Genomic DNA, 26,752 nt, shown 5'->3' on the forward strand with positions numbered 1-26,752 from the left:
TTCAGCAGTGTGATGGGAGGAGGCAGAGACTCCAGATTACAGCCCCCGCCATCATCACCCATGATGTGAGAACTGGGGTTGTGAGGCCACATTGAGCATCACATCACAAACATCCTGTCATAGTGGGTGCTTGAAACGTGCGCGTTGATACAATTACTTTACATTAAAAATCCCCCTCAAAAGGAAATTGTGAGTCTTTACCGATGCCTACAGTCCTGCTGTTTAAATGACTCTACTCTGTACTTCAAGGCAGTGTACAGTGTCAACTGGTCAGGTTACTGTAAATTTAAGGATGTCCTCCCCTTTTCATTCTAGAAGTTAAAGGAACTGAACTCACTTATTTTTTCACTTTGTGCTTCCAGAGTATATGAAGAAGATAAAGAGGCAAATATGACAGATGACAAGAAATGTCAGTGGCTGTTTATCAGAAGCATGCTTGAAACATTTACAGACAGAGTAAACAAAGGATGGATGGATTCTTTTCTTTGTATCTATTGTTGCATGTCTGTGGTTTGAGCTTAGTTCAGTAAATCAATGAAAATGAGACGCGCAGAGGAGGAAAAGGAGACTTTAGATGGGTTAGACGTGTTTTAGAACGTTACAGCCATAACACTATCAACAGGTCATTTTTCTCTCTTTTTCAATGGTAGCTCACTCACTCGCAGCTTCCTCTTTCCCCTTTCTCTCTCTCACTCACTTCACGCTCTCGCGCACATTGAGATATCTGAGATACAGGTTTGACGCCTTTATTGTGTCACATCTACGTCCCTCAGTTTATTTTATTACAGGTGATGAATACAATTCACCGAGCAATAAAATCCCACAGGGAAGGGCTGGGCAGTATGGCCTTACAGGAACATTGGAATATTTGTTGGCTGTATTGCGATATCTAGATGTTTAGAAATCTCCTCATAACCTCCTCCTATATGCTAGGACTGTGTGATAAGATCAAATATTAAAACATATTTTACCTAATACCTTGATATTGAAATTTCATCAATATTGTAGGGATGATTATTGGTACTTCAACACGTGTTTACACAGATATGATAAATCATCTTCAGTAATGTGAATATAATGAGTAAGTGGATAAAAAACGTATTAGAACATGTAGAAAAACCTGGTAAGTTCAAAAAATGACGTCCCTTTACTGTAATGCAGCCTTTAACACCAGAAAAAGACAACACTTATGCCATAACACAATTAAACAATATCCAAAATCTCCCTGGTCAATGTTTACAGTGACAGTCATCCTCCTGGATCTTTGTCTTCAAAAAGAAACGTGTTCACAGTTTAAAACAGAAAGGATGGCTAATAGAGTGCAGCTGTACATGTCGGTGCGAAGATGCACATGAACAGCTGCTTTGTGACTCATCTCAACTTCCCTGAAAATGAGAACCAGTTGGAGCACTGCGCTGTCGATAAACATCCTGTTTACTTACACCTGCAGCGTAACCACCAGTCCAGTCCTGAATCTGTCCTGTCCCGCTGGAACCTTGGGGTAGGACCCGAGTCTCAAACAAAATAAACCTCACAGTTCTCACTGCTGCATCCGTACAAAGATAAATCCTGTGGAAACAGCATGGACTTCCGGCCAGACTCTGTCCATCAACTTTGCATGGTTTATTGAAAAATTCCTGTCTGACTCCACGCTGTTGTGTCTTTGATGTTTTATTTGCTTCAAACATGAAAACAGACTCAAGCGTAGCCCCTTATCTCACCCCCCTCCTCATCCACTATGCATGGGTTTGTGTCTCAGCACTGCCACCTAGTGGGAAATGCTCTGAAGCTGCATCTTGTTCACAGGGATGACTACCACCCTTCATCCCTTCACTCCAGTATGTTCTAGAGTTTGCTTAGCAAGCCCTTGTCTAAGCACTGAGCATAAAGCCGGTCACACAGTGAAGACAATGCCTCTCAATACTCAATGGATGCCTTTTAACTGCTCGGTTGTTTTCTGTCCACTCCCCCGCGTTCAGTGCTGGGCTTTGTTTCATCACAGTGTCCTCTGTTGTGCATCAGTCTATTTACACTCTTAGAATCAGTGCCCACTCATATTTAAAGTGTAAAAGCAGTGTTGTGTGTGAGCTGTGCGAGTTGGTGCCGACGTGGAAATAGTCTCTACTTCCAGCCCAGCGGAAAATGATCCTTGGGGGTGGGCGAGAGTGAAAATAAGCAGCTGCTGTGACGTAGCTGTGTTTACCACAGCGAGGGAGAGCAGGTCAGCCCGCGCCTGTGGACACAGAGAAGCCAGGGGGGCTTTCAAACAGGGCTCGACACTATTGATCACATGGATGAAGGCTAAAACCCCTGGTGCCATGGAATGACTGAGGGGCAGGACCGGCATACCAGCAGATCAGGGCCTCCGCAGGCTGTGTGTACACTGTCCTCATCACAACAACACAGCAGAGCTGTGTGAGAGAGCGGGCACTTCACCACACTGCTGCCCATCATAAAAACACCAAAACATTTCTGTGACGGCTGCAGCGTTAAATTTTCAGTTCTGTTCACACTACAAACAGCTGACTCTGGGTACAGTCAGGTGTCTCATCATCAACACAAATTCTCCACATTATTCTGCCCTAGTTGTCTTATATAACTACGGCTTACACAGGAATGGTCAGCTGGTTTGAATTGATTCCTTTTTTTGCCCCTTGAACTTTGGCAAGAACAGTGAGTTCATTTTCAGAGAAAGAGGAGATTTGAGGAGAAACAGGAAGGAGCTCATCCCAGTTCTAATTCAGGGTCGGCGAGAGCAGATCTTAAAATACAATGTCACTGAAGGAGAACTCAGAGTTTATTCACAAAGGCAGAGGGAGATCCTTCGCCTCCTCAGGAAACTTTGACAATTTGATATGAGGAGGGAACTGCTCCTTGGTTTTTAGAAAAAAGTTTATTTTCTGCTGCTTTGCTGGTCGGCAAAGTCACGGCAGATAATACATATAATCAGAACGTCAGCTCTGATGTTAGCCTGAGCCTGAAAGCACTACGGAGGAATCTGATTTCAGCTTCATATGGTTTTGCATTATAAAGGCCTCTCTTGGTAGAAAACAATAGTTTCTCCAGCAGTCACATTTGTGAACAAGCGGAAGTCCTTTGGCTTAGAGATCCACCCATGATAGATTATGAGATTGAAACTGATTCTCCTGATGATATTATGTGGGTTATTTTCTCTGCACACTGTAGGGTTGACTATATTCATTGTACATGTTCTTTCTGTTCATCTGTTTGTTAGTCCTTTACGCTAGGAGATGTTTTCAAAATGCAACTCAGTAGTGAAAAAAGTACTTAAAAAATAAATGGTGAATATTGTTCATCCTCAATCAACAAGGCAAACATCCACCTGGAGTTGTGAATTAAACAGACTATCTGTGAGGCCCAGGAGGCCAGAGGTTACTGTAGTTTAGTAATGCACCGGGGCCCTCTAGTGGCTTGTGCTGGGATTTAATTTGTCTGTGGGAGTACCTAAAGAAGGGCAAGATGAACATAATGAGTCAAACTGTTCCTAAAAGAACTCATTCTAAAGTAGTAAAAGGATATGAAAGGTTTTCTTGGCAGCTCACAGATTCTGAGATAATCATTTTGTCACTTTGGACCCTTTGTTTCTATGTGTATTTAATTGTGTGACTCTGCAGAAGTTCAGCATGAGATCTGACTTTTCCTTCTGCCCTTTAGCCGGCGAGGAGGCAATCTCTAACCCCCCCATCACCGAACACTATATCCTGGGAAGAATACATCACAGCTGACAACGGAAAGTAGGTGTCTGAAAAAAACAAAGGCTTCATTCTAAGGATTTTACTGGGAATACAGACCATTAAGGAAACATAATGTTGCTGTAATTCATACATGGATTTGTCAGTTAAATTTGTGATTGCCCCTTTTCTTATGGAACCATTATTTTAGTTACTCTCTACTATAGTTAGAAACGAATTGCAATTCCATGGTCTTCTTCCTCACATGCAAATATCCGAGTTTGAATGACACAGAATGTTTTACCCGCATGTTGCAGAATATGAATGAGAGAAAGCACAGCAAGTTACTTCCATAACAATAACTGAATTTCAAAACTATGACGCATATGGCAGATTTCTGCATAATAACAGGCTGCAAGCCTTCATCATGAGATGACATCCTGACAGACTGTTGTTTCTCCCTTCTCTTCAGAGCACCTCATCTGGGAAGAGAGCTGGTCTGCAAAGAGAGCAAGAAAAACTTCAAAGCCACGATAGCCATGAGTCAAGACTTTCCTCTGGGCATCGAGTCGTGAGTCTTCCCTTTAACTTGGCATCTTAATTTAAAGCAGGCAGCCAAAACTCCCTCCTACTCTTTCTTCCTGGCATGTGCACAGTGGCGATAAAACGGGAAGTTACTGATTTTGCAAATGATAGGAACTGGATAGGATAGGACTGTTGGAATTATTTATTTTCATTACATTTATTAAGAACTCTGGCTTTGTTTTTGTCTTTCTGTATTTACATACACTGTGAGTTCATACAAATATTTTTTTTTATCTGTAACCTTATCTTTATGTATTTCAGCCACAAGTGTTATCTGTCAGTCGTTTTCTCGTCTGTAAACATCTGTTGTTCTTTTGTCTTCTCTTTCAGATTGTTGAATGTTCTGGAGGTGATTGCACCCTTCAAGCACTTTAATAAACTCAGGGAGTTTGTTCAGATGAAGCTCCCCCCTGGCTTTCCTGTCAAACTTGGTAAGCAGAGTCAAAAGAATTATACAGAGTAAATATTAGCAAACTGAAGGATGTGTTAATTGAAGGCTGAAGGCTTTTTTTTCTCCTGTTCAGCAATGAAGAAAGAAAAAAAAAATTGTTCAAGCACGCCTGTTAGATGTCTAAAAACTTAATTTGTCATTCTGCTCATGTCTCTCTACAGACATCCCTGTCTTTCCGACCATAACAGCCACCGTGACTTTTCAGGAGTTTCGTTACGACGAGTTCGATGAGTCCATTTTCACCATTCCTAATGAATATAAAGAAGACCCCAGCCGCTTCCCTGATCTTTAACTTCTCAGCTGGAGCAGGAGACACAACTGCAACAAGGCGACACAGTGCTAAAAGACAAACTTTTTGAATAACAAAAGGAAAAATTGAGGGAAAAAATATCGGTAATCTTTTTTGACAATTTGTGGATTCTATTGAACATCCCGCCCCCGAATACAGATGGCAACAAGACGTGGTTGACATGACGGGACTAAAACGGCGCCGTTAAGAGGTGAAAGAGGCCACAGTGGCACTTTTCCTCATGTTAGTAAAGTGTTTTGAAGCGTAGTGTTGCAGGTTCTTACTTTCACCTTCAGATTGAATCCAGCAGCCAAAGCAGGAAGTAACTTGAAGCTGAGAGTGTGAAACTCTCATCAGTGAAGGCCAGTGAAGTTCAAACAGGTGACAGGAGAGCAGGTGAGTTACTGTAAACGGGGTATAAGTAGAAGACAGACAACCAGTTCAGTTGATGCTATGTATGTAAGTATGTAAGTAATGTTTATAAAGGGAATGTTTTTAACTGACTTGTAGTAAAGCACTGATATTACTAAGTTACACATTTGGGAGGAATTCCGCCAAAAAAAATACTTTTTAGGTCCTTTTTCCTGCTTAAATCAACCGATAATGATGTGCTTTTTTTGTACACTCATTTCTTTAACATGGTCACATTTAGACATTTCTCCCAAAGATGTAAACACTGCTAACAAAACATTCAATTTTAAAATGTTAAATGAAGTGGCTTCTTTCGTAGGTTAAAAACCTAAAAATCAGTTTTTTGCTGAATTCTCCCTAACTCTGCACATTGTAAAAATATGTGTGTGTGTGTGTGTGTGTGCGTGTGTGTGTGTGCGTGTGTGTGTAACATTGATTTTCATGGGCATGGAGTAGCATCACTGAACTTTTGGGCACTATTTAGATCCACTACAGCCACTCACCATTCAGCAGAGTTTATACACACTCATCTTAATTCCTGCATTTGAAATTGCAATTTTTATGGTACCACAGAGTTTTCTCTTTGTTTGTGGCAGCAGAGGGAGCTCTGATGTCTAAGCCTTTTGTTTCTAACTACACCTTTGTAAACTATGTAACTAACTATAAGATCCTGCTAAAAGAAGAAAACTGGAGATTGTAAAGGAAGTAGATATTAGGGAATGAATGAATGATGATGAATTATGCCATTTTTACACATAACGAAGACCAGGCTTTTCCCCTGCACAGTATGTAAATACAGGTTTGTCTTTTATGTTCTTTTACTTATTCTTTGTGCCGATGAGTTTAAGATGTCCTCTGCAAGAGGAAGCGTTGTGTGTTTTTTCTTTAGCATCTTCATGAGTTAATTCGGGAGTTAATTAGTTTGTAACATGGTGGCAGTTGCTATTTTTGTACATACTTGTAATGTTTTAAACAAAGAAAATGAATCTCTTAATTCTCCTGTCATTATTTCACTATATGTAATGAACCTCCTCCAGATGTGTGGAACAATCAATCACTTCCACAGGGTGAAAAGCACAAAGCACTGAGGTTCCTCTGGGAATGTCTTCTGTACAAGCCCATGAGGCGTTCACTGGACGCTGGGAAAGTTCATTTCGTAAAGGGGGGGATATGGTTCATGAGCTTTAAATCATGTTGTTGTGCTCATGTTTGTTAACTTGCAATCTCCTGGAGTTTAAAAATGAAGGTGTGCTAGACGGAGACGGAGGTTCAAACTGTTGTAAGAACAATTTGCTTATTTACGTCCATACAAGTACACTTTTAAACCAAATACGATTTATTTTTCACATAATTATGGGCGAGTGCAGCGACAGACTGTGCCTCCTCACCAACACTACACTTTATTTCATGCTCCTTCCTTTCTTCAGCTGCTTCCATTTTCCATGTTTTATGTAGGAAGTTCATCATTCATCTAAATGTCCGTTGTATAAGTCTGCGACACTATTTTCATAATAAATGTACTCGAATAAAAACGTCACATATCTAACAGTTTGGCTCCATGTTCTTTCACGCTCATGACTCTGGAAACCTTCAAACGGTAGCGTTCGACTTTTTGAGAAATGTGCTCACTCGCTTCTTGCAGAGATTAACATTGTAATATCTGTCCATTATGGAGCTACAGCTGACTGTCATAATTTATGTTTTTTGTTACTCGAGCCTGGTTGCTGTTGTAACTGCCGTTGGTAAAATACATAGTTTGTATCGAGAATAAAAACTACAGTTAACCGCCGGCTAGCTAAACTAGCTCTCTCCAACATTAACAAAGACATTTACATTACGTTTAAAGCTGACTATTTAACCTGTTATATCGCTTGTTTATCTGTAAAAAAAAGTAAAACCATGAATGTGTAAAACCGACAAGTTCACTGTTTTAACTGTTAAAGCAGAGGCTTATGTGTTCAGTGGCTGCTAGGCAACCAGCAAAGACTCCCGGAAGTTGTTGGCGGAAGCGATCGATCATGATAAAATGCTACTTAAAATGTGACTTCTTACCACACTGTCTGGGAAAGCGAACAGTCTTCACAGCTCGATGATTTTATCACAAGCACGCGCATTTTTACTTTTAACTATTACTCCATTTAACCAAAGTTTAATTGTCAACATACGCCGTCATTAATTTGGATGTTTTTCATTTTCTCACAGTTAAACCCTTTTACCTGTTTACTCACAAGAATTTACATGAAGGTGGCATATTTTACACACGATTATCTTCTTAATCGCAGTAATACAGTGTAGCAGCATGAGCCTAAACAACTGAGGTAGATGGGGAGTATCAAAGTCTATGGAAGCCCTGAGATCCCAAATTGTTTAGAATGGACCTTATCCACACATTTTAAATAAAAGAATAACTCTTCTCTCTAGGCGTCATGGAGGCGCATTGGTAAGCCTATCCCCCCTGTAAGCTAGAAGGTACCGGGTAAGACACCCTCCCAGGGCACTCTGTCTTTCTCCCCACAATCCAGACATATGTATTGTGGTTTAGGGTAAGTGGAAATCAGAAAGACAAGCTAATCGATTACTCTAAAAGTGCTGTAAGCAGCTGCCAGGTGACCAGCTAACCAGTTACCTGCAGAAAGGGACTAACCGTGATGGTACTTATCAAAATGTCAAACAATTCAAAGTTTAATTTCAATGACACTTCAAGTTGACAGTTTGACCCAATTTTATTAGTTTCCTTTGGAAAACCTATTGCAGACAAAGTATTTCATTGCAACAACACATTTCAATCTACAGTGTACACTTACAAAGGGGTGTAAATAGATAGGTCAGCTGAAACATGACTGGGTGCATTACAATTAAAGCAAAAAATGGCTCAGCAACCAAAAAATGACATGAGGTTGTTGCCAAGTGGTGACTATAGGTCTGACTTGGGGAAGGACTCGATCCTGACTTGTAAAATATTTACATGCACAGCATTTCAGTGGAAAATGCTGTGCATTCTACTGTCAGGAAGTTTTAACACAAAAGGCAACAAAAGAAAAATCAACAGGATCTTAAAAAAGTACAGTAATGACAATTTAAAACCAGGTCTCATGTTATTCAGGTTTTAGTTTTGTTTTCTCATCTTTACAAAAAACGAATTGACTGCTTTCCTTCTACACCCGGTCACCTCCGCAATGCTTCTACAGTTAAGACAACAAATCTTTTTTACTTTAAGTGATCAGGCACGGACACGTTGTGGCCTATATTAAAAATATAAAAGAGGAGAGTGGAAAGATAACACGGTCGGTTTGGGATGTTCTTAGTCGCTCATCTCCATGTCTTCCTGATGGTGATCATCTCCGTTCAGCTTGGACTTTTTGGGAATTTGGCCCTCAGATCTCTCCATCTCCTCCTGGCCTTTGGGGGATGACGCAGAGTCGGAGTCGCTCTTCCTCTCATCTTCATCCTCCTCGCCTTCTTTTTCACTGTCATAGCCTTGCTCCTCTTCGTCGTAATCCCGCGTCACCTGTCAAGACAATTTGTTTGTTACAAAAGAGTTTAGAGGCTGTCCATGTTTTCGCATTAGCTCAATGATCTCACAAAAATCACAAGGTTGTATCAACCTCACAGAAAAATCAAGCTCCAAGACACACCTTAACGTCTCCTTTCTCACTATCAGACTTGCGGTCTCGATCTCTTTCCTTGTCTTTGCTCTTTTTCTTCTTACTGGTTGAGCGTTCCCTTTCATCCCTGCTGCGGTCCCTGTCCTCCCTCCTTTCTCTGTCCCGGTCCTTCTCACGCTCCTTGTCCTTCTTTTTCTCTTTCTTGTGACTGAATATGACAAAAATAGTTTTTAAGTTGTTGTCGTAAGAAATATGAATTAACCTATGTAAAATGCACATGACAACTCACCGTCTAGGCGATGGAGACCTGGACAGCCTCCTCTTTGGGGACCGAGATGCACTTCGGCTTCGTCTGTGCCTCCTGGGACATAAAGGTAGAGATGTGTTTTTTTTTTTTTAAATGACTGATTTGCTGTTGCAAATACAGCAGAGCCTCAACATTATCTGAAAGAAGATGCAGCTGTTGTGACCACCATATTTCACCATTAAACTGTGCTCAAATCTACTCACCGACTTATGCTTCGAGACCTCCTGGCACTGCTGTAGCTCTTGGGAGGCGTCTTTGACCTTTTCTTAGACTTTTCCTCCTTCCTCCTGTCCCTGATCAAGACAAGCAAGATCACCAATGTTAGCCAACAGCAGTACAGTGCAGGAAACTGGGGAAGCTTTGCTGAGCAGGGCATCTGAGTCAAAGTAGAGCTTTTCAGCATCATTGTTATAAAACTGGATGTACGAGAAGATCTTTCAAGTTTTTGCAAAATATTGTGTTCATTAGAAAGAGCCACATCACTTCATTGCCAGGAACATGTGGTCAAGAATAAAATACAAAAATAAAAAATAGCTATTTTGGTCCCCAGGACAATGAGCGAGTTACTGACCTAGATCTACTACGGCGGCTTCTATCCCGGGAGTGAGACCTCCTCCTCCGTGGACTCTTGGACCTCCTCCTACTCCTTGAATGGGACCTTCGGCGAGACCTGCTCTTCGAACGTCTGCCAAAAGTAGCATGTCTTAAAATCATAACAAGTTATTACCAGAGAATAAATACAGACCAAAGCTCACATCATATATTGCTGATTCAGACTGAACTTCTCATGAACACATCTTTACCTGTGTCTTGAGCGAGAGCTGGATCGCCTGCGCCGTGACCTGGAGCGGGAGCGGGAATGTTTGCGTTTGTCGTCTTTCTTATCTGCAAAAAAATGATGACAAAAGGTAGATATTTACTACCAGGTTGGAGACTTATTGTTCACAAATATTCCACAGCAAACTGAAAGCTGAATCAAAAACAGAACACCAGCGTTTTCACTCATCATAAAATACAATAAAAACGGAGCACTCACTTCCAGGTTCAATAGCTGCAGAAATGAGAGACTGAGCCTCTCGGACTCTCTTCATGGCCTCTTCTATCTCCTTATTTGAAGCATCAGTCTTAAGCCCTGGATTCAAGTTCAGTCCGGCCGCTAATGGATTCAATCTGAAAGAGCCATCAATTATTTAGACCTTTCTCAAAAAGAATATTTAAAATCATTGGACCGCAGAGTTTGAAGAGTGCATATAATATTTCTTACTTGGGGTCCATGGACTGCATGAGCTTCAGAAAGTCTGCAGAGAGAGCCTGAAAAAGATACAAGAAGGATGTCATCATAAACAAAACTTTATGTTTCAGTGTGCGGTAACTAAGAAGGTGACTGACTGAGTTCTCACCTGTGGGTTCATGTTGGGTCCCGGCATTCCCATAGCAGCCATTTGCTCCATGTTGGGAGCTCCAAGACCTCCAAATGGCGTCCCTCCCATCTAAGATAACAGACACAGATACACATGAACTCATTTAACAAATCTTTTCATTTGGCAGCTAGCTGAAGGAACCCAGCACTGATTACTGTGCCGTTTACATCATTGGTGCCAAAGACGCCATTAAAATGAAACTCTAGTTATTTAGACAGTATTGACAGTATTAACACTACTAACAACAACACCATATTTACTTATGGCTGTGAACACATGCAAGACTTGCAAAGATTACAAATATTATGTAAGCTTTAAAAAAACTCACCGATGCTAGAGGATTGGGTGTTGGGAGAAGGCCTCCTCCAGGCATCATTCCTGCCACGGCATTGGCTGGAGCGAGCAGCGACATAGCTTTAGATTCATCAGGAATGACTCCTGGAGAAAAACAGCAACATTTCAGTCCATGCTCCAAGCAAACATCGATAAACACTCAGACAAGACTTGCAGACAAGCCACCTCAGTCTAACTACTCTGTAGTCAAAAAATAATAAAAAAATCCACTGTTTGTCTTGTCTGTAAATCTTGATCCCTCACTTTTTTGTGAAAGTATGATTGTAGGATTAGCAGCTATGAGTTTAAAAGTCACAATACACACTGTGGTCAACACTGCCAAGATTTTATCACCTGTACTTGTTTTTTAAGTCATGAACCAAACGTAAGCAAGCACAGCCAGTTGTCCCGTGGGATGTGCTCTCAACTTTCATTAGATGTTTTATGAACAAGCGACTCGCGCCGGCTGCTTCGCTATAAAGCACACAAAAACATTGAGATACAGAAAACAAAGTTCATGATTTGGTTGTAGACACAAGGGTACATTTCAACATCACTTACCATTACCAATACAAAAACAGAAAAGGTACAGTCATATTACCTTTTCTGGGCTTTTGCTGGTGGTACTACGTACAATCCCACCACAAAAAGAAACTTACTTGGCAACCAGATAACGTGCCGCTTACAAGCTACAGTATTGCTATGTTTTAGCCAACAGTTTGTCACTAAAAACACTAAACAATGTCAAAGATAAACTGCACTAAACAGTCAAATGCTATAGCCAGCAAATCTGTGATAAAATCGTGAAAACTGTGCCCAAAGCTGAAGAAAAAACCAAACAGTAAAATCAAAGGGAAAATCTTATGGAGATGATCGTCCATGTTGTGCAATCTGAAAACAGGCTATGTTTCTTTAAATCTGACACTTTACATTTTAAAAAGGGGGGAGAGAGAGAGGGGGAGAGAGAGAAAGGGAGAGAGAGAGAGAGAGAGAGAGAGAGAGACATACACACATGCGCGCGCACACACACACACACACACACAACAGAAAGGACACTTGAGAAACGGGATAAGGCTGCAGAAGACAAAACTGTTGGTGGCATTTTCAGCAGGGCCTGGTATATAGGGCTGGCTGAACCAGGAAAAAGAACTGTAAAACACAACAACAAAAGAAACACCACTGTTAAACGTGAGAGTCACTCAACTCTTTCAGAGTCATGTGTGGAGAGGGTCAATAAAAAAAAAAAAAAGCATTTTACTGCAACATCAAGCAGAGGCTTAAACTACGTTTATCTCTTGAGTGTTAGTGATAATTTGGAAACAATGCACAGTGTAAAATGACACAAGGCTTTGGCGCATGAAGCAAGTAAATGCCAAAGGCAGTTTGTGTGCTCATCATGATTAATGATCAAATTATGTGCTAATTAATTTCCACCACATCTGATGACAGTAACTGTGTAGATGATGGTACACACCGTCACAGTCTATTCTAGCATGCACAGCTGATTAGTTCATCTATCCTGCATGCTTTGTGCTTGGTGTAGGGATGTCCCGAACATTTTCTCCCCGTCTCAGCCACATAATATGAGGTCTCTGCCATCACCAAGTCCTTCCCCACTATTTGTATTTTCTCTTAAAATGTTAGCCTCATCAGGCCAACATTACATTTGATAAGGCAGTCCTGCTTGGATGCATTTGTTGACCCACTCCGAAGTATACCCATGTCTGTGTTTTCACTTATTTGGCTGATTAGACCTGCTGTGCTTGACTGACATCTCCCTCACTCTTTTGCCAAGTTTTGTTGCACCTGTTAGACCCACCACTGTCCCACCCGACTTGCATCTAATCAGCCAGTAACCAAAAACCATCAGTGGACAAAGGAGTGTCAGTGTGGATCTGTTATGGCAGCAAATCAACTACATGTAAGCTACACAGTGTAAATATTTTAAGGTACAGCATGTAGGATTTAGGAACATCTATTGACATAAATGATTAAATTATGAGTTCATTGGTGTATTATCACCTGAAACTAGTGTTCATTCCCTAAGATGGAACCTTTTATAACTACAAGTATCTTCCACGGAGTCCGCCATGTTTTGGCTGAACCCAGCAGGCACAAAAACTAAACACTGCCTCTAGAGAGCTTTTTGCCTTTTTCATGTTTTTAGTGGCACGGAAGAGGGGGGTGAGGTGAGGGCTATTTTGTTGGTTACAATACGCAACCTCACCACGATGCCATTAAATCCTACACACTGCGCCTTAAAAGGGTACATTTTCTGCAGATCTTTTAGCAGTATACAACACCTCCAAAAAGTGCCATTTAATCTGCATGTTGTCAGTGCAGATGTCATTAACTGAAACTGAATTGTTTGACGTTTATTGGTTCAAGCACAGTGAGACATTCTGACATCTGGTGAAACCAGAGTGCAAAGGTGAAAATATAAACAGTGGATCAGAACTGGTTCCAGCTTCAAGTCCACACCAATCAGCCTCTATAATCTGCTCGGGGCATCCCCAATTTGGTGCATACCTTCTATTCGACATACATTTTATTCAAAAAATCTTAAAATCTTTTTGAACATGTGAGGAATCAAGATGGCCTGCACCCTCTCCCCCACCCCCTCATTTTGCTTAAGAGTTGTGTGGCCAATTTTCTTTCTTTTTTTTCTTCTTCTTTTTTTTTAAAGAAAAGATGCCTTGAACATAGAGAAAAAAATAATGAGTTAATATTTTACTGCAGAACAAGAGAGAGAAGGGGGCTTGCGAGTCTGGTGCCATTATTTTTTCTAATCTCCTGATGGCAGCAGAGGACCACTTTCAGCCAGCAAGGAAGGGGCTCTCTGCAAATGACTTGTCCACTATGAAAACCACAACACAAATAACAGAGAGAGAAGTTTACAGCTAGATTGTAAGACATGGACACAAATGTACATTTCCCTTTCTGATACCTAGAAATGCCAAGCACAGGAAAGCTTAGCTAATTTTGCTTGGTCAGAAAAAACTCACAATGGCTCAGATAGTGTTTGCAATTCTAGATAAACCTACACACATTGTGATGCATGTTCAGAAATAGCCGTGTGAGTGATACAAGAATAAATGAGACACCCACCTTCAGCAAAAGGAACCACGATCAAGGCTCTGTCCACGAAGACGGTGTTCGTCAGGTGTTGGGAAACGCCCACCGATTCAGACTCAAGGAACTTTACAAAACAGACACGTGAAGTCACAGGCAAGGGAGAGTCACTGGAAAAAAATACAGATATGTTGTGCAAAGAATACAAACAAGGACAGCCAACATGCCTTCTTCAAACTGAGTTTTGTGTCCCCAGGGACAGCTAAACTAATAATGGATTAAGGGCTATACAATCTTGTCCTCTGCTGAGACCAACAAGGTGTCTTATTAGACATATTGTGTTGTCACAACTTGCATCGACAATCTGTTGAAGAGCAAATATCACAGTCAAATCACTTTATGTATATTCCCACTGGTTGCCTGCGAGAAACTAAGACTGAATTAAGTTCTTGTTACAGTCCTCGACACGTCCTACCTGCTGAGATGCCAGGGGTTACTCAATAGAGGGGGATACAAAGGAGAGAGTAATCATTTCCTACTATAGTGAGTGTGTTGCAGCCATTAAGTAACACCCCAAGTAGGATGAGGGCATTGACAACAGGAAGTCACTGACAACACAAACATTCAATTAAACTTGGGATATTGGGATATTTAAATGTTTCCCCTGTTTTGTTATACATCTGATTTTTAAAATATTTTTTGTCCCGAAGTATGAGACGCATTTCATTTGACTTTAATTTTCATGCACATGCATATATGAATCCATATCCCAATATCCCTAACTAATTGGGGGAAAAAAAGTAGAGTCATTTGTTTTTCCAATTGGTAGAAATAAGCATTTACACCTAGGACAGCAGTGGTTTATTTACATTACTAATTCATCTAACAATTACTTTTCAAATTAAACCATTTTTAAGTCTACAAGACCTCAGAAAAATGCACAGATGATTTAACTTAAAATCGTGTTAAACAGAAGGGCAAAAGAGCTTTAACAGGCTTATAGCTACCATTTTTCAATTCTGTAATTACCCTAACTGAAAAGTTGACTGCTTTTTTTACATTCAGTTGTCAAAGAAGAATATTTGGCACTTTGTTCAGTTACCTATTATCAGCGATTTTTCTGTCAGAATGTCATTCAACAAACCAATTTAAAAATGGGCTACTTTGGCTCTGATGCAGCATCCTCTCAAACATTTTCCCACCCACAAAAATATCGGACTGCCATCAAATCAGAGTTAGCAGCCTCTATAAAATCTGAATGTAGTTGCTGATTATTTTGACAGAGTTTAATTTTAGCTGCAATATCGGTCCCAAATATCAGTTTTCAGTCTCTTGATTTCTAATAATTGGTATCGACCCTGAAAAAGCCACATCTGTCGACCCCCATTACTTCTATCTGAAGAATTACCACCTTGTTTTCTTACATTTAGAGGCCAAACAATGACCCGTATCAAATACACGTAATACACACAGCACAAGGCAACAACCCCCAATCTTTAGTTCCTAGCAGTTTTCTTGATAACGTTAACAGACTTAATCAATTAAAAGATCGCCGAAGCTGCTGCGATTAATTACCTGCCCACATGTCCGTCGGCTAACAGCTTGGGTTTATTGTACCATGGTTTTAAATGTGTACTAAACGCCTACCATAAACACACAGCAGGCGAATAATCAATAACATTCTACGTCCCTCACGCCAGAACGTCACCGCTGAGGGGAGTGACAGACCTCTGCTGCTGCATTCACTGAAGGCGCGGGCAAACGTTATTAGCATTAGCATGCCGTGCAGTGAGGCCTACTCAACACTAACAGGCCTCAATAAGAACCGGCGAGAGAAAACGGGTTACCCACTAAAAGTTCACAATACTCACTCAGGTGGGAACAGTTTGAGCTCCTCTATGTTTCCGAGGAATCCGAAGAGAGTCCTCATTTGTTCGGATGTTGTGCTCGGGGACACATTTGTCACCTGAATGACGTGCGTGTTGGAATTCATTTTCGCGAGTGCTAATCAAGCTAGCTAGCTTTACGCTAGCAACGTGCCTGAATAAAACAAAAAAAGACGAGCTGGGTAACGTTTACGACCGAAAGAACATCAAGCGAACACAAAAGCTAGCATTGTTAGCTTAGGCGGAAGGTGTTCGACATTTGCTGCGGACGAGAACACAACGGCCGCGAGCGGAGAGCAACAATGCCGCTGCCCAAAATGTCGTGAGGCAGGGATGCTGCGTTCACGTGCAGTTTTGAAGCACGTACTTCTGAAATTTAGCCGCGCAAATATGGAGGATCACAAGTGATGCGGAAATAGTAATAAAGCATTTAACTAATTGCACAATAAATACAGGCATTAATATATGTATAACTGCTGGTGTAGAAACACACTGACTATTTGACACGTCTCTGCAACTCCACCTGTCCTTTGGTTGAGTTGTTAACATGTTTTCCAAAGAATGATATTAGACATCAGAACTTTGACATACAGAAATATTTGTTTTATTCTTAAATGCTGAGTAAGTGTACACATGTAATTCAAACTGTAGAATATTAACCTCTGGCAAAGAAAAAGATCTACAAGGGCTCGTTCACCCAAAATACAATTTATGTTATCAGCCAATTACAGTAAACTTAAATATGAGAAAGTAAGATGAACACTATGGTTATGAATGCACTGAGAGTTGTAAAGTTGAGAGATCTTTGTTTTATTGTTGTGATGTGTTGTTTTTGTTTATAATCCTGTGGACATGTTTGTGTTTGTATTTTCCTGGGTGAGACCAGAGACAATATTCCTGCTCCGACTAGACAATAAAGTTATTCTATTCTTATACTTTATTCTAAATGAACTACGACAAAGAACAGACCAGAAACAAGGAAATCTATGATAAGATTACATTAATTTACTGCCAAGTTTCAGACATTTCTGAATCGTTTTCTGTATATACACTGCTCAAAAAAATTAAAGGAACGTTTTTTTATTGGGTATGGCATGAGGTTAATTGAACCTGTCTGATAATGATCTGGTCGGATAAGTTGCAGAGGGCATTGTTTATCAGTTTCAGCTGTATTGGTGTTGATGGAATTAACAACAGGGGCACTAGAGTGCCAACAATGAGAAAACCCCCATGTGGTTCTGCATGTGGAGGTCATTTCAAGTTTCTCCCTCTTGATCTTTTTTGGCTGGTTTTCCACTAGTGCTGGTTTTGGCCAGAGTCATTATCACATTATCACCCAGCACAATCTCCAGATCATGGAGGAGATTTCAGGAGACAGGATGTTACTCTAGGAGAGCTGGACAGGGCTGTAGAAGGTCCTCAACCCATCAGCAGGACCGATATCTGCTCCTTTGTGCAAGGAGGAACAGGTTGAGCACTGCCCGTGCCCTACAGGATGACCTCCAGCAGGCCACTGGTGTGAATGTCTCTGCCCAAACAATCAGAAACAGACTTCATGAGGGTGACCTGAGGGCACGACGTCCTGTAGTGGGCTCTGTGCTCACCGCCCAGCACCGTGGAGCTCGATTGGCATTTGCTAGAGAACATCAGAATTGTTAAGTCCGCCACTGGTGCCCTGTACTTTTCACAGATGAGAGCAGGTTCACCCTGAGCACCTGTGATGGACGTGAAAGAGTCTGGAGAGGACAAGGAGAACACTATGCTGCCTGCAACATCGTTCGGCATGACAGGTTTGGTGGTGAGTCAGTGGTGGTCTGGGAAGGCATATCCATGGAGGGACGCACAGACCTCTACTGGCTAGAAAATGTCAGTCTGACTGCCATTAGGTATCGGGATAAAATCCTTGAACCCACTGTCAGACCCTACGCTGGTGCAGTAGGTCCTGGGTTCGTCCTGATGTACGACAATGCCCGGCCTCATGTAGCAAGAGTATGCAGGCAGTACCTGGAGGATGAAGGAATAGATACAGTTGAATGGCCCTCACGATCACCTGACTTAAACACGATAGAACACCTCTGGGACTTTACGTTTCTGTCCATCAGGCGCTGCCAGGTTACTCCTCAGTCTTTACAGGAGCTAAGGGAAGCCCTTACACAGATCTGGGAGGACATCCCACAAGACACCATCCACCGTCTCATTAGGAGCATGCCACGACGTTGTCAAGCATGCATACAAGCACGTGGGGGCTATTGAGAAGATATTGAGAAGCATTTTGAGTTGCAGAAATTAAATTTTGGCAAAATGGACTAGCCTGCCACATCATTATGTCACTTTGATCTTCGGGGTGTCTATACAATTAAGCCCTCTGTAGGCTGAAAACTTTTATTTCCATTAAAAGATGTGGCATCCTTTTGTTCCTAAGACATTGCCCTCTCCATATCTGTATAGATATCTAGCATAATTTTTTTTCACATTGAGATGTGTTTTCAAAGTGTTCCTTTAATCTTTTTGTGCAGTGTGTATTCATATATTTATATATATATATATATATATATAAATCGAACTGCCAATTGTCCAACTGTACAAGAAGGCAGCATGGGTCGGAATACGGCTGACATCACAGTGGGTGTGGCTAAGGTTGCGTCACAGTATTTTGTTGCTAGCTAGCGGTTTTCTGCAAAGAGGGTTTTTTGGCATTTTTTCTTCTCGAAATCAAAAAGCCGTGCACATGCAGTCATAAATAAGAGAGGTCAAACAGCTCTGCTGTGTGCTCCGGCTCAACAAACAGCAGCGGAGTACAACTCAACGACACACGTCTCGGCGCAAAGTCGTCGCTTGCTAACTTAGCATCCTCGTTTGCAGCTTGCCATGTCAACAGGTTGCTCCGATGTTTCTCATGCAGAGATTTCAGTTGTAGAGAATTCAAGCAGCGTTAACAGTGTCGGTACATTTCAGTGTGACGTTTGCCAGCGTACTGTTGCATGAAGTGGAGGATTTACTGACGTGAACAACTCAGGGCAGCTTAATCCCCCGAGCAAGCTGTCAAGATGCAACTGCAGAGATCGACAACATGAGACGGGCAAGTTCCTTATTCTGGAAATGAATGATGTTATATGTGCAAGATTGCAATGGGATTTTAGACACAACAAGCGTCAGTGTTTAGGGCTCGACATTGTCATGAAATGTATGAAATCACTGCCTGCAGAGCTCTAGGAAATCCTTATTAAAGGCAATATAATATATGTAGAGGGAGACCAAGTGTTACTGGCCAGTACTACATAAAACATCTAAGGAGCACGTGTTTGTTGTTGTCAGACTGCTGATAACTAATTTAAAATTGTGCTTCTTTGGTTTTGGTGCAATATCCTCTCACCCCCCAATAACACCATCTGATTTGTAACACGCCACAATTAATAGCCTGTAAACACGGATCACTCTGATTGTGCAAAGTGCCTAGTAACTAAATGTATCGGATAAATGTGGTGGAGAGGAAGTATGAGTTTCATTTTTACTGCAAATGAATATCGGGCCCAGTTATCGGTTTTCAGTCTCCTTGATTTGTACTAATCCCTGACCAAGCCATATTGGTCAACCCACATGTGCACACACACGTTAAATAGCGATGACAAATCAGTTGGCAACAATGACGACATAGATGGTCTCAGTGAAACAGAGGTTGCTCCAAAAATATTTCTATAACACCCATCAAAATATATCACATTAGATTATTTTCATTTTTTAAAATCTAGGCTGGAAGGTGTTACCATTGAACATTATCATTCAGATTAAACGTCATTCGTCCACTATGTCCAAATACAACCTACACACAATTTAACATAGCTACAATGCAAATGAAACAGTATGGACGATTAATATGCTATGTATTAAAATAACAAACAAAAAAACAATATAGCATTGCGAGAAGTGAGGTTTGCAACCCTGATTTTTGTTAGCAAACTAATGACAAGAAATCAACATTGTTCCAATCAAAAACATCCCAGAATCAGTATAATGCAGTTATTGTTTGGAGCCAGGGAACCAGGTTTAATTTAACTATGTTAAATTGTTCTGTTTCATTCAAACAAAAACTTTAATTTTAACTTAAATTTTGCAAGACAACTACCAGATTTATTCACTCATTCATTCTATGTCCTTCTGTCAATATTCTGTTTTCCCCTTCTTCCTCCCCTGAGTGTCAGAGTGTTTCTGTTTGGAGCCGTTTGTGTGATGTTATTCATTTCAGCAAATAATTCTGAAGAGCAGATTTATTGCAGCACTAACAAGCAGACTCAACAGGATGCCGCTGCTACATAACAAAAAAAATGTTGACCAAACACGACCAGCAGTGTCGCTGCGTTACCATGGCTATGCACTTGAGTGTTTTTGAAGTGAGGGTGTTGACTGAACACTACACTAACACAGTCACACATTGTGTGGCCCTACATGGCCGGCCCTGTTACCCACAATTAAAACAAGATAGATTAAACTGGCTTTAGTTTTTGATTTTAATCAACGTTATAGAGGGATCCCTGGGATGTCAGACCAAAACAAGCATTTATGGGGATCATTAAAAAACAAAACACAAAAAAAACTATCCGACATATTTTTTGATAAAATTCACTTGCTAAGAAAAACCTGGAGTTGTTTTTTAAGTGGACCATGTCTAAATGAGTGTCCTTTCTCTTACAGGAAAATGCTGGACCAAAAATAACTAGAAAGACACCCAATGGTGAATATTTTCCAATGTTGACCCCCATTCTCATGACACCAGCAGGGAGATATGGGCATCCTCAGACTGGTAGCCAGAATCATGGGTAGGATCAGTACTTTCAGGTCCTATCAGTTTGTGCTTCTCCTGGCTGCTGCACTCGCTGTTGTAGCCTTTTACTACTTTGGCTCAGAGCGGCAGAACTTCTCCAGCACCACAAAGAGGATCAAGCAGAGCCAGGCCAGCCACAACACCAACAGGAATGATGCAGACCTGACCGTGGACACTGGGCTCTCACAGCCCGCTGGATCTGAGGAGCAAGGAGGAGAAGAGCAGCGCAATGTGGGCGGAGAAAGCGAGGGGTTTGGGTCCAAGACAGGGGACGGTGACGACGGTGTCCGTCGCTACCACGCACTCATGATGTTCACCAAGGTGGACAAGAGCCGCAGCCTGCAGGACAAGTTCAGGGTGGCCATGTTGTCTATGGTTAAACACGGACGTTTCCTGGAAAGAGAGGTGTTGGTGCTACATTTTGTGAGCGACCCAGCCAGCAAAGACGTGGGAGAGAGGATGCTGCAGGAGTTTCTCCTTGATGCAACGTTTAGATATGAGGTAGGCAGTCTGTACCCTGTTTGCACATGTGTTGTCACTGTACCATAGCTCGGTTATGTAGAGGCCTCCTCTATGTGATACACTGTAGGTGCTGTTTGAAGTTGAAACTCATGGGGGCAGTGTTGGTCTTCCGTATCAGTTCCTCACAAACGGGGATACCCTCCCTTACTTTGTCCTCGCTGCCAAAACAGAGAATTGTGTCCCCACTTAGTTGCTCTTTCTGTTGAATGCAGTGTCCTGCACCGTCTTTCCTCCTTTGTATCTACACAGACCACAAGATCATAAACGTGTTTACAAATTACTTATCCCTTTCCAAATCCCCATAACCATTCCTCTCAGGAATGTCTCATCATCGACAACATCTGCTGTGGATGTTGCAGCTCTGTATTAGCTCAGGCTGATCCCATGCCTGCTTGGGATTGGTTGGAGGTTAGCTCAGCTTGGCATCTTTGGCAGGTTTTTGAGCCTGTTGGTCGGATTGCTTCGTGTTCATTTCACTCCCTGAACTCCCCGTAAGATCAAAGTCTTGGTAGAGCACAGGTGAAGTGTGTAATATAAAATACTGTCCAAGTTTACTGTTCAGGTCTGACATGTGGTGGTGGTGCTGTGAGACACCAATATGAAATAGATCAGCTGTGTTACCAGGGTGTTCAAGGCAATCAGACAAAATTGGCACGCAGAGATGGTCCCTCCTTCCACCCTTTCTTGTAACAAATGATTGAGTCAATGCTAGTAGTTGCTCTGTGTGTAACTGTTCAAGAAAGCCAAGATACACACTTGTAGGACATTTGTTTGGGTAGAACAAAGTATTGGCAGTACTTATTAGAGCCTGATGACAAATCTGTGAGGTCATTATTGGCTTTTTGCAGATTAAGCTGTACTGATGTGTATCTCAGTTGACAAGTATCTAGGCCCTGTATTCAATTAATAGATGTTTTAAATTGATAAACACTGTATCATCATCAAAAGTCCAGAGGGCCGGTCTATCTGTACTGCTACACTGAAGTGTCTGTTACTCACCAGCTTACATATGCGCTGATGCCAATGTATCTGTGATAAGCTGATAGTTGCTGAAAATATCACTGTTGAAGTATCAGTCAGGCCCTACTTGATACATTGTGGCCCAGGGATGGATTGTACCAACAGGCTGCACACACAGTGTTATTTTCATGGCACCATTCCAGACCAGCTGCTTTTACACATCAGTGGTTGAGATAATGAATCGTGGAATTTCATGTTCTGCCACCACTGACACAAGTGCAGCCACTGTGTCCCCACTGTCTCCGCAAACAGGCACAGAAGTCCTGCCAAAGCTACAGATGGGATGGGGACTCCCGAGGGGCTGACGGAGATGGTGCACAGAGCATGCTGACATCCTTATCTGTTCATCATGAGCCTCATTTCTTTTAATTATTCATCTTAGAGGGGGAATGAGACAGCAGTTACGCAAGATTTTTTTTAGCCTCCATCACTTCTCTGCGCTGGTAAAATTCAGTGACCCACTTGACATTCGCAACAAACAGCCACCAGAGTCGGACCGCCCAGAGGCTGTGCATCTTACCGCTGACCAGCATTAACACAGCAACACACAACAGCTTTCTGCACTTATTGCTCGATGAAATGTTTTCATTCATGTTTCAGTGTCATTTTAGGAGTGCTATAACACCTGAAGTACATTGCCAAGCTCCAGTAAATACAAAAACAACAGTACATGAAAGAGATAGAATCATGTTGTTTAACGATGGCCTTTGAGGGCTTTAGGAGCATGTATGTGGTTCCACAACCACACGTTTCCCTTCTCCTCTAAAGTGAATGTCCTTGCTAAAAGGCACTCTTTGGCGAGCAGCTGTTCTGAATGTATTCTGTAAACTTTTATCTCGTCCCTGTGCCCTTGAATATATTGGAGGGTTTTTATTTAAAAACCTGCCCACACAAATGCAGTAAATGTTGTTAATAGTGAAACCTCAAAATAAAAGGACGCTGTTGTTTGAAGGTTTTGTGCACAAACGGCTTACCCTGGTAGTATTTGTCAGTCTGTATTGGAGCGTAGTTGGGTTTAAGCGAATCAGATTCTCATCCTTTGTCCAGTACAAGTTATGGTTCTCAGGCAAGTCAAAAAAGGACATTTTGCTCAGCACTATTTCAACAAACAGTTCAATGACTGCCAAACATGTCCAGCCGCTGAAGTCAAGTATGTGCAGCTGGTTTTATATGAGGACTAATAATATCACTTCGACAAATACAGTGAATGCCAAAAGCATCAGAAATATGGATAACAGAACATTATTCATATTAGGACTGGAGAAACAATGTTGTGTGGCTACTTGGCACTTGTCAATTTGTCCAAAAATGTGTGATCTTTGAAAAGTTTTTGTTGAAGGAGAACAATGTGAGCTCTTGCACATTTAAATGTTAAGCAGGAGCCTCTACAGAAGATATAATGTTCTTCAAACAATATCAGAAGCTGCGTGGTCAGTCCATCTTTAAGGCCTTAGAAATACTCTCACAGAAGCCTCCCTGTGTCTGTCTTTATCATAGTTATGACGTTACTTGCTGTTGGCTGTGTTTTTCTTTTCTTTTTTAAACTGATCTGAAGAGACACAGTAAGGGTCTTTTGTAAGTATTTCATCAACACATCAATTGTTGAGTAAATTACACTCTGTGTTAGAAGTGTCTAAAGCTAATTTCTAAAGATCCTGTTACATTATTGACTGTGAGCAGCAGGGGAAGTAATAAAGTTACGGTTCAGCTGCTGAGTTCTTACTGTCAATTGTTAATGAAAACATTACAAAACAGTTTATCAAATATACAAGAACCTTCCAGAAATACACACACAATATAAAAGGTGCATCAGGTTTGTCTGTCTCCAACTGATTTTCATTATGTTGAAAATGAGTCGCCCCATGTTGTGTTCAAGGGACAGTCCCCCCACAAAACCAAATCACATATTTGTACTACTACCTGTAGTGATATTTATCCATCCAGATTGTTTTAGTGTTGCCGATTTTTGGAGATGTCATCTGCAGAGACGTCTTTCTTCTCTTAAATGTAATGTAAGAAGATGGCACTCAGCTTGTGCTGCTCAAGATGATGCACATCACTTGTTGTGAGCAATTTCATTGAGTAGCTATTTTCTTTCGTATCACAGTGAGGATGAAGTGTGCATCTGCTCATCGACGACATGCTAGCTAACTGAGCCAAGTAAGCTAGTTAACGTTACAGCTCAGCACAGAAGGACACCGTTAATGTTTACGTCCCACTCCTTCATGAGATGATGCAGGTTTCCTTCTTCGTGGCTATGTAGGTGTAGTTTGCTAGAATGTAAATAGCTGAAATTAAGTTGTTGAGATATCTGTATGGTCAATATCTCCAAAACTCTAACACAGAACAATCTAGATGGATAAATAGCACTACAAGTAAAAGGAAAAACGTCAATGCACCCTTTCATATGAAACGGTGATCGTGGATCCTAATATCATTTCAACCACAGTAATTTATTTTGGATGACTAAGGGAAATCTAATAAATGTGAAAAACCGAACTGCAGTGAGTTAACATTATTTATCAGGCCTTTAGGAATAAAAGTTTGTGCTAAACGGGCTTGTATTTCTACAGTGCTTTTCCAGTCTCCTGACTGCTCAAAGTGCTTTACAACACTTGTCACATTCACACACCGATGGTAAAGGCTGCCTTGCAAGGTGACAACTGCTCATCAGGAAGCAATATGGGGTCCAATATCTTGCTTAAGTATTTAGGATACTTTGAAATGTGGCTGAGGGAGCTGCAGCCACCCACAGCAGTGATTTATGTGCAATTACATCACATTACAGACAGAAGTCCAGGACAGCGCTAATTTCCACAGATGACAAGGGTTTACCTTAACCTGTCAGCGATCATTAAATGATCTTTGCCTATTGTGGCACAAGGGTCTGATTTTAATATGACAGCCATATTGTCCAGGTTTATCTGAAACTTGTAATGTCCAAATGTACTGATGCCAGACTTAACCATGCCAGATTCTCCTCACGATGCACTGTTTTGTCCTAAACCAACACATTTATCTTTCCTGCTGAGGAAAGTGTTATTAATAACCATTGCTTCATATATTTAAAGTAAAGTCCTCTTCCAGTAATCTGTATAGATGTCTCCTGTACATGATCAGAGCATAAATGGCTGCCTCACAGCTGTCGAGGGATTTTAAGCTCAGAGGAGAAACACTGAGAGGTTGGAAACTTGGACAGAACAAGGCGGTGTTTAATGGATACCGGCTTGGAGATCAGCGTGACTGTGTCTGTTCATCATATGAAGCACCATTTATAGTCAAAGTCAAGACACTGCTTCTCTTTACTAATTGTGGACAGTTAAAGGTTTGTTTTAGAGGTTATGTGAGGCTGTTGTAGACTGTAGACTTGATATCCATGTTTATTGTCAAAGCTGTTTTAATTGTGAACTACACAGTCCTTCCCTGTGTGTACAGCTTGTCAGTTTGTTCGGATTTTAAAGGCCACACGAAAAGTAGGTACATTTTAAAGTCATTGACGTTAGTGTTTCATTGAGTGAACATTGCTGTCCGGAAACGCTCCGTTATGAAGTTAGAAATGTCTGTGAGTCATTCAGATTGAAATATTGTAAATTAATTTCAAACTGTGACACATTATAGTGACTAAGACTTGCTCAGTGTGAGTTTGAGTGTCTGAGACACTAACTGCAGCTACAAGCAGTAAAAGGCTGATCAATGCTGGCGCATTCAAATATTCAGATACTTTTGGCTGAACACCGTAATATGATGTAGATGTAATTCAGTTTAATGTAGTCATGTTTTGGGAAAGAATATTTGTGCTTAAAATGATGATTACCCATAGGGAAGGTTGTTGTAGAGGTTGATTTGAGGTGTTCACTGCCTCTCAGAACTAAACCAGTCTAAACAAACAGAAACAAAGGGTTACATTTATAGTGATTATCACTAAGAAATTGTAAATGTATCGTTATTTTTTTTCAGTTAAAGGGATATTCTGGTGTAGGTTTAATCCATGGTCTAACACACCATGAAACTGTGTTAGACTCCCTCTCAAGCAATCAAGTTAGCAGACTGCTAATTTACGGAGTTTTATCAACCTCAGAAACGACCGCACGACAACAATACACTGCAGTAAACGGATCCAAATATAAACCGCCACCAAAAAGCCACAAATAATGCTCAGAACAGCACCAAACTTCAGCAACAGTACAAATAGGGTCTCAGCACATAGTCCGGGGCATTAAAACTCCACTAGCTTAGCTGGATTTCTACTGAAAAGCAGACAAAATTTACCACTCTTGCGCAGCAGCTTCCTGTTGACGGGAAGTCCCGACGACTCGATTACCGAGTGCAGTAGAGTTCC

At 41.2% G+C, this 26,752-nt stretch overlaps 3 protein-coding genes across 8 annotated transcripts in view; 2 read left to right on the top strand and 1 right to left on the bottom strand.

The window, feature by feature from the left end:
• The window catches only part of LOC115591802 (ankyrin repeat domain-containing protein 13C), a 28,222-nt gene extending 21,246 nt beyond the window's left edge, over positions 1-6,976 (top strand). The window contains exons 10-13 of the mRNA XM_030434123.1: positions 3,676-3,755; positions 4,165-4,263; positions 4,608-4,708; positions 4,890-6,976. Of these exons, the coding sequence (XP_030289983.1) occupies positions 3,676-3,755; positions 4,165-4,263; positions 4,608-4,708; positions 4,890-5,020 (411 nt within the window). The 3' untranslated portion in view covers positions 5,021-6,976. The remainder of the gene's footprint in view (positions 1-3,675; positions 3,756-4,164; positions 4,264-4,607; positions 4,709-4,889) is intronic.
• Positions 6,977-8,132: 1,156 nt separating this feature from the next.
• Positions 8,133-16,403, bottom strand: LOC115591804 (serine/arginine-rich splicing factor 11). Of its 6 annotated transcripts, XM_030434130.1 has the most exons (13): positions 15,742-16,007; positions 14,203-14,336; positions 11,449-11,568; positions 11,090-11,199; positions 10,741-10,830; positions 10,605-10,651; positions 10,377-10,510; positions 10,144-10,225; positions 9,912-10,043; positions 9,544-9,633; positions 9,323-9,394; positions 9,064-9,241; positions 8,133-8,936 (listed from the first exon to the last, which is right to left on the bottom strand). In XM_030434130.1, the coding sequence occupies exons 4-13, from the start codon at positions 11,171-11,173 to the stop codon at positions 8,730-8,732; spliced, it is 1,116 nt and encodes a 371-aa protein (XP_030289990.1). In that variant the 5' UTR covers positions 11,174-11,199; positions 11,449-11,568; positions 14,203-14,336; positions 15,742-16,007; the 3' UTR covers positions 8,133-8,729. The 6 variants fall into 6 exon arrangements, with proteins under 6 accessions (XP_030289990.1, XP_030289985.1, XP_030289984.1 ...); XM_030434125.1 differs by lacking the exons at positions 11,449-11,568; positions 15,742-16,007 and adding an exon at positions 16,038-16,403 and having other exon boundaries at positions 9,912-10,025; XM_030434124.1 differs by lacking the exons at positions 11,449-11,568; positions 15,742-16,007 and adding an exon at positions 16,038-16,403.
• A 2,252-nt stretch (positions 16,404-18,655) lies between these two features.
• Positions 18,656-26,752, top strand: part of xxylt1 (xyloside xylosyltransferase 1) — a 30,534-nt gene continuing 22,437 nt past the window's right edge. The window contains exons 1-2 of the mRNA XM_030434434.1: positions 18,656-19,131; positions 20,742-21,372. Of these exons, the coding sequence (XP_030290294.1) occupies positions 20,833-21,372 (540 nt within the window). The 5' untranslated portion in view covers positions 18,656-19,131; positions 20,742-20,832. The remainder of the gene's footprint in view (positions 19,132-20,741; positions 21,373-26,752) is intronic.

Source organism: Sparus aurata, chromosome 11 (genome assembly GCF_900880675.1).
Source record: "Sparus aurata chromosome 11, fSpaAur1.1, whole genome shotgun sequence".
Classification (NCBI taxonomy): Eukaryota; Metazoa; Chordata; class Actinopteri; order Spariformes; family Sparidae; genus Sparus; species Sparus aurata.